The 8,648-nt window shown below is 28.6% G+C and overlaps 1 protein-coding gene across 1 annotated transcript in view; it reads right to left on the bottom strand.

The window, feature by feature from the left end:
* The window catches only part of LOC111639816 (disks large-associated protein 5-like), a 24,071-nt gene extending 17,018 nt beyond the window's left edge, over window positions 1–7,053 (bottom strand). Inside the window, exons 1-4 of the mRNA XM_023385769.1 lie at window positions 7,034–7,053; window positions 6,419–6,543; window positions 2,951–3,111; window positions 2,771–2,881 (exon numbers count right to left, since the gene is read on the bottom strand). Of these exons, the coding sequence (XP_023241537.1) occupies window positions 2,771–2,881; window positions 2,951–3,111; window positions 6,419–6,533 (387 nt within the window). The 5' untranslated portion in view covers window positions 6,534–6,543; window positions 7,034–7,053. The remainder of the gene's footprint in view (window positions 1–2,770; window positions 2,882–2,950; window positions 3,112–6,418; window positions 6,544–7,033) is intronic.
* Window positions 7,054–8,648: the final 1,595 nt, after the last annotated feature.

Genomic DNA, 8,648 nt, shown 5'->3' with positions numbered 1-8,648 from the left:
TCATAAGTTACAATAAACAAATATTAAAAAAAATGTTTTAACTGAAAATAATATAATAATAGTTTTATAATTTATATTTCATTTGAATCTTTGTAATGAAACTATATATAACATTTAATTTAAGAATTTTAAATAATAATAATATAGAATATTTCTCATTATTATTAATTAGAAGTAAAATTAACTAAGAAAAATTATTGATATATTAATATTTTAAACTTTTATTCCATTCCAACAAAATCTACAGTTATTATTCAATTATGACAAAAATTTCTTTAGGAATGATAAATAAATAAAAACTACATATGAAAATAAGATAATATATATCTATTCTTAGACTATACACTCAATAACCAAAAATTAGCAAAATAACTCACATTTGCTGAATTTATGTGAATTATTTTGCTGGTTTTTAGTTATTGAAAGTGTAGTCTAAGTTTTTAATAGCCAGTATTTAATGGTTGTCATTAGTATATATGTTATGGACAAAGTGATTAATACGGGCATTATGAATAATGACCAACAAAATCGGGCATTAATGTAATAAATTTCAATAATTTATCAAATTGACCGGTCATTATGAATACTGCTACCACCTAGTCGGGCAAAGTGATAATAATATGTTGAGGAGTGATCATCCGACATATGTTAGCAAATCAGAACTTACGTCTTACTTGCTCACGCGTATTGCACTTAGTACCGAATTTTAAATTTATGTGACCAGTAGTTAATCTTTCTTCTTTGACAAAAGAACGATCATGGAGGAATTATTAAGTGATATGAATAATCACTTCAACAACCGATTAAACGAGTTAAAAACCAAAAGGGCTGAAGAAGTAGCCTATGTTCTTTTAGATATTTTTACAATTTTCGGTGCACCAAGTATTCTACAAAGCAATAATGGCAGGAAATTCGCCAATAACATTATCAAAGAAATGTGTAATATGTGGTCCGAGTTAAAAATGGTGCATGGAAAGCCCAGGCACTCACAAAGTCAGGGTTCAGTAGAAAGATGTAATCAAGACGTAGAAAATATGCTTAGTTCTTGGTTGGAGATTAACAATACTAACAAATGGTCGGAAGGATTACGTTTTGTACCACTGATGAAAAATCGAGCGCATCATACTGGTATAAACTGCAGCCCCTATGAGGCCATGTTTGAAGCAAAGTTAAAAGTTGGACTAAAAAATTTTATACGCAACGAATCGTTGTTCAACGTTAATACGAAAGAGGATCTACAGAGACTTTTTAGAACTATCAACGAAGTAAGTCAAAGTTGCTCAAACTCTGAAAGTCCGGGTACCTTCCAAGAAAATATTATGAAATATTATTTGATAATGCCACCCTTACATAGCAATATAACTGATGAAGTTCAAAGATCTACATCGTCTTCACTTGAAAAAAATCTAAACCAGGATGTTATTAGTATTACAGAATTGGTGAATGAAGAAGAAACAATCCAAACAATTGATCCAAAAATAGAAGAAAAAATAAGAAGTGTGTCTAAAACAAGGGCTTTGTTTAATCTTAAAAAGCAAGCAGAAAAAATGATTAATACATCAAATTCCAAATACACAGCAGCTATTGTTGATGATACAGTAAGGATTCGTGTACCTGATGTAGATCGAGCCCGCAGTGATGGAAAAAATATTTTAGGTGTCGTTGTTGCGGTTAAAGATAAAAACCTTTACAAACTGGGTACCAAACATGGCATATTAAATCTATTATATTCCAGAAACCAATTTACTGTTTGTAAAGAAAACTTTATTTCTGTTGGAGATGTACCGGGTGCAGAAATTTCGCTTAGAGAATGTGCAAGAATGTCATCAATTTCTGAAGGCCACAACTATAGTTAATGCTGCTGAAAAATTGGTTGAAAATCTAATAGATGCAACTGCTACCAAATAAAAAAAATTATGTAATTCCAAATGTCATGAAAATCTTAATTGCTCAAATAAATAAACTAAAAAACATTTAATTTTTTATATAATTTATACCAAAAATTGTTAATAATATTTTTCGTTAATATTAGTTTAATTAATATAGTTAATAGTACTTTGATATAATTTACAAAAAATAAATATTTCTAAATGAAATAAGTGGGGTTTTTTTAATCAAATTTAAAATTCTGTACTAAACGCTGTATGATACGCACACGCAACTCAGCGTACCGATTGTCAGATGATCACTCCTCAACTTATTATTATCACTTTGCCTGACTAGGTGATAGCAGTATTCATAATGACCGGGCAATTTGATAAATTAATCAATATTTATCACACTGCCTGCCCTATTTGGTCATTATTCATAATGCCCGATTAATCACTTTGTCCATAACATATATATTGATTATCTATGCAAAGATTAAAAATATATGAATTGAAAAATACAGGCATTAAAAGCATCAGATTAGAATTTATGGAAGAAAGATTTTATACAAATCATTTATATAAAATTATCTCTTCCAGATATAAAATTTCTTCCATAAATTCTAATTTGATGCTTTTAATTCCTATATATTTCAATTCATATATTTTTAATCTTTACATGGCTAATCAATATATACCATCTTATTTTCAGATGTATTTTTTTTTATCATATCAAATTGCAAGAATTTTTAGACGGCTTCACAATGCTGTTTATTGTTTTTAATTCTTAATGTTTAATTGAAAAGTTTATAAAAATTTTAAGATTAAATATGAAAGAAGAAATTCTACATTATTTTTTCAAATATTCTATAATAGGTAAAATCTACATATATATCAAATACCTGTTTTTTAGAATTTTTAATGTTAACTGAACTTTCATTATCAGTTTTCAACTGCCAATTATTTTCTTTCATTTTTTCTAATAATTCAAACTTTTTCTCTACATCAGCAATCTGAAATATATTTAGTGTATTAATAAAATAAAATAAAGATTCTAAGAAAAATATAAACATAAAAAATACCTGTATGTATATCATATCCCAAAATCCTTGAAGATCATCACATGTTACTAGTTTATCATCTAAATTAAATTCACACTTGTCTATTAATCCAGAAAACTGAGAAAATCTCTCATTGATAAGTAACTGGGCTTGACCAATTGAAAGATATATCTGTCCCTGTACTAATAAATTTTATGAATACTCACAATTATTTTTATGAAAGTTTAAAAAAATAAAAAATTTTAAAAATTAACAATCATGGAAAAAATTAAATGCAAATGAGTTACGTTTGTTCCAATAATGAAATTATTGAACATTTTTAATATTTTTCAAAATACTTAAAATTACTGAAAATCAAATAATTATGTTTATAACTATTATGAATTTACATTACAGAAGGTGGCAAGACTATTGTGGCATTTAATTTTGCTCATTAAATAAAAAACTTGATTTGTCTTACAGGGGAAATACAACTTTTACACATCCCTAATGGCAGAATTTTTTAAACTGAAAATTGAAGAGCAATCAAAAAACCCTAATTAGTATATATAGCAGAATATCTAGTATATAATCAATATAGAGTAGATATCAGTATGTATCAATAATAAAAATTTCCAGAATACGAAAGCACATGCAGAAAAACAACCCAAAAACACTTATGTGCATAAACATTGCTTATTTTTAATGTAAATGTTAAAGGAAGCATCACAAAAAATTAAAGATAAACATTTTTTTAATAAATTTCCAGATAAGTTAGAATTCAGTGTATCCTTTTTTTAAAAAATGAATTTTGAGAATTTTCTATAAGATTTTCAGTTCAAATATCACTTTCCTTTTTGAATCTGGAAAAACTAATTTCGTATTAAAGTAATTAAAGTATGCAGTTTAATTTGCAACAAAAAGAATATTCATTTATCACATGTAAGAGTTGTATTTCCTTAGTTAGATGTATTCAACATTGAGAAGAGATGAATAAAATCTTCATCCCAAATTATCCATGAAGAACAGTTGTGTTCTAAGCTTTTTTTTATATTTTCAATAAAATTTATTTCAAGATCATGATCTAGACCAGGAGTGGCCAAACCGTGGCGCATGCGCCAAACTTGGTGCATTGGACGATTACAAGTGGCGCTTTAGTCAGTTCTGAGCAACATTGCCAGATTTGGCTTCTTTGCAATTAAGAATATTACATAGAAAATTAATTTTTTATAGTCTGTCTTGGCAAGTTCATTTGTTGCACAATTCGTTGCAATCAACTTTACAGATAAAATGAGTGTTCTCCACATAGTAAATTACAGTGTATGCATGTATGTTTATTTTCGATCAGTGCATAGGCGTCTAAATGACAGTGCTACCGTCCGGACAGTCCACGAGTCGGTTGGACTGCTACACCTGTTGACCTTTTTTTTTTTTTTTTTGCTTCTACGATTCACGATACATTCGCAATCGTGTATGCCACTAATGTCAAACGGGACTATTTTGTACGGGTAACTACACCACCACCGCATTTTTTATTAATTTTTTTTTCACACAACTGAATTTTGATCTTTTAAATTGAAATACCTGATTAAAGGGTGGCCGAAATTTTTCTCCGCCCCGGGCGGCTAACACCCACGGTACGCCACTGCGCATCTGAACTCGTCTATCAAAAAATTGGCGCATGGTATGCAAAAGGTTGGCCACCCCTGATCTAGACTATATTTATTATAAATGATTATTTAAGTAAATTCATTGAGCATATAAATCTTATATGATAAATACAGTAATATTAAATATATGAAATATAATCCGAACACAAAATATTTATTGTATTTATACAGACATTTGGCCAAGTGTCTGTATAAATACGACAAATATTTTTTGTTTAAATTAAAAATTACTGGCACGGTTTCAAAAATACCAGTATATGATGGCAAAATTACGTATGAATGAAAAAACACTGACAAAAAATAATTATTTTAAATATAAAAGTAACATTTTAGAACAAATGTAATAAATTTTATTACATGTAAAATTGGATTATAGAACTTTCTAAGTTTTAAATACATAGTAATTTTGACAAATATTTAATATCAAAAATGCTTTACATCAGTGCTACTTAAAGAGTGATTTATGATCTACAAACAGTTTATTACTGGGTTATGATGAGATTTCACTTAAAATTTCAATTTTACATACTGTATCACAATAATAAAACTATTTTAAAATGTCTTTTAAGAGCATGTTATTTTATCACCTTTGTTTTTCTTTATTATTTAAACATTTAATAACAAAGATGGACAGACAATTTGAATCAACCTGGGAAATTACATGAAAGTGGTCAGCACACAAACCTATTTATTTCAAAATGATCGGAATGAAGTTGTTATTGTATTTTTCTTACTAATTTACTCTAAAAATTAAAATTAAAAACAAAAAAATGTATTTGAACTGTTTCTGTTCATAATTATTTTTTTGTTTAATTTCACAAATGTGCTGGTCCTTGAGGGATTGGAATGAAAAAACTGGTTCATGAATACGGAGTTTGAGAAGGAATAAACTGGTTTTCAGTTCTTGGACATAAATATAACAGATACACAATTATTTTTTCATTTGTTAAAACAAAAATCAATGAAATAATCATTAATTCTTATTACAGTGGGTGATCGGTTAACGAGCATAATCTGTTCCAAGACTTTGTTCGCTATCCGAATTGTTCGTTAACCGATTATCGATTTACCATAGGTTTCTATGGGAATTTGATTAATTCGTTCTGGAGACCACAAAAAAATAAAAAATATATACTTTCTTACTACATTTATTCATATGTAATAATAAAAATATATATATTTACACGGTCTTGCATTTTTATTAGTCATGTTTTTTATGTTTTTGTGGTTAAAGAATCTGTCCAATGTCAATTGCTTTTCTGTATTCTTCATGATTTTTCAGAAGTAATTAATAGCACTGTGATTGTAGAGATCCCTAGGCCTATTAACCTCAACCTGGTTTGGATGCCATTTTAAGACAGTTGTTCTGACATCCTCCCACTTCTTCAAAACATCTTTAATAGCAGATATCAGTATAAATCCGCATTTTCAGAAGAAAACGTAAAAGAATTGTTTCTGTCAGAAATATAAAAGGCTGGAATTACAAGAGAGAGTTTCAAAGTTCAGGGGAATACTATCCAATCAGTATATACTGGTTGATGCCAACGTCTCCCACGCTCCAAAAAGTTTCGAATTGTTGCCTGAAGACAAAGGGAGACCAATCGGTATTCATTATTTTACATCGCTTCTTCTTGTGTTTGTTCAGTGAAGTGGTCATTATCCGAACATGTGTTCGTTGTCTGATCATAAAAATCTTTTGCAAAAGTGTTTGTTATCCGATTTCTTCGTTAACCGATCACCCACTGTATGCAGTTTGTTAAAACAGTATAATATAATGAATTTAATATCAAAATAAAATACATTTTCTTAACTTCGAGTAATTTATAATTAAAAAGCATACCTTCTTCTGGAACATTTTCTTGTCCTTGTAAAATATCTTGCCATTTTACACAAAGATTTTGAAATTCATCAGTTTTATTCTGAAGCAATTGACGAAAATAAAGAGCATCACCCATGTTTTTTTGTCTTTAAAAAAAATTAAACATAAATTAATGTTGTAAAAGTAAAATTTATGGAATAACTGATCATTTTAAAAATTGTTATAATTAATTTTAAAAAAATTATAAACTACAACAATGTAAAAAACTTTAATATGATGACATATAAAATAATTCTAATTAAGACTTTTACAATAATTTATAAAATTTTTATTTTATTTCCAACCTTTTGAAAAAAATCAACTGAAAAAATTGGATATTGCTATCATGAATTTCAATATAGAAGCGATATTTCTATATTAAATATCATGAAAGTTCATGAGCTATTAAAAATAAAATTCAACATTATTCCATTCTCAAATATATTTATTGTCAGCAGCAAAATTATTTAAAGCAAAAAAGAAAAATTTTTAGTAAAGTTTGATTTATCTAGAAGTAGCAGAAATATAATTTAAAAGTGTACAATATCCATTTATGCAAGTAATTAGTTTCATGAAATTTTTGCTAAAAGCTCAAACCTCTTAGCAAAGATAAAGCACTAAGACACATTAACTTTTGGAGTGTCACGAACATGTTCCACAGTTGCATGTGGATTTTCAAAAGCCCAAATCCTGCAGTTTTGGCTGTTCACTTTACTACCAAGATAAAATATCAACTCATCACCAAAGATAATGTTATCTAGGAACATCTTGTCTTTCTCAATACTATACAACATTTCTACACAGTATTTCTAACAAGCCACCTTATTGACATCATATTTTTTTTCAGCATTACAAATCTATGGTTTTAAGTGCAAAAATTTTATAAAACTTGAAAAATAATTGGTTGTGAAATGCCAGTTTCATGAAATAACATTGCATTGATTTCCCACAACTATGATCAAAACCCACTTTCACTTGTTCCACAACAAAATCAGAATTGGCGGCCAGATTTGTTATGGCAAACAGAACAACCAATCTCAATGAAATTTCAGTTCCTAGTGCTATGTATTGCAGTGCCATCTCTGGCAATTATTAAATGTATATAGTTGGTAGCGCGCCTGCGCACCACATTCAGTTCTGTACCGCTTCTTGTTCAATAAAGACATGCTTGTTACTTGAACAAGTAACAAGCATGTCTTTATTGAACAAGAAATCCGTCTCCATCCTTCTTAATCTAATTCCGACGACCATACATACCACCTAGAGTAAATTTTACATCTACCGGAGAATCTCTACAATACCAATTGCGAAAATTCTATTGAACCATCATAACAGATTTTGTTTCTCAAACCAAAACACATAGTAAGCACCTACTGCACCTAGCCATTTTGAAATGTATGTTTTGCAGTGACAGCATTTGGTGCTACAGCACTATACAAGAAAAACTTGATGTGTTTCGTTATAAATTAACACTTCAATCAATTCTATATACTTTCAAACTTGTATACTCCATTTTGAATCACTCTGTACATTTTTTTACAAACACTAGCCTTCAAGAGTATGGTAATTCTACAAATTCAGTAATTATACCATTTTTATATTTTATAAAAGATATGGTACTGAATTACTGCACAAGTACCAAATGGTACTTGTGCAGTAATTCAGTGCAGTCCTGTTAATATTTTATCAGTAATATCAGTGCAGTCCTGTTAATATTTTATAAAATAAGACAAATGTTGCTTAACAGTAGCTTACCGGCTACTCTCACTTGTCAGTTGACATTCCCGCTCATCTTACAGTGTTGCCAACTTCTAAAATTATACGTTTCCTATTTTTCTTGACGACGAAAAGTATTTTTGTTTAGCGTATGTAATAAACAAAATATTAAAAAATAATAATTTATTTTAAAAAGTGAGAAATTTTATATAAAAACTGGAAAATAATTTATTTGTTATAAATATTTTGTTTTTATATTAATTAAATCAAAACAATTAAAACTATGATAAATGAAGAAAATAAACGATGGAAAGGGTGTAAAATATTGTTCATTTCATTATTTTATTTAAATTTCAAGTTTAGGAAACTATTGAGAATGCATATAGATAGCAAGCAGATAAATAAATTAGCTGTCATCGGTAAGGCCGGATGGCCGCGCGATCTAGGTGGCGGCCTACCACTCTGGGGGATCCGGGTTCGTATCTTGACGGATCGC

This window comes from Centruroides sculpturatus, unplaced genomic scaffold (assembly GCF_000671375.1).
Source record: "Centruroides sculpturatus isolate CEXI.00-Female unplaced genomic scaffold, Cexi_2.0 scaffold1096, whole genome shotgun sequence".
In the NCBI taxonomy this organism is placed as follows: Eukaryota; Metazoa; Arthropoda; class Arachnida; order Scorpiones; family Buthidae; genus Centruroides; species Centruroides sculpturatus.
The sequence above is the reverse complement of the archived record's forward strand: the minus strand, read 5'-3'. Positions and strand labels throughout refer to the sequence as shown.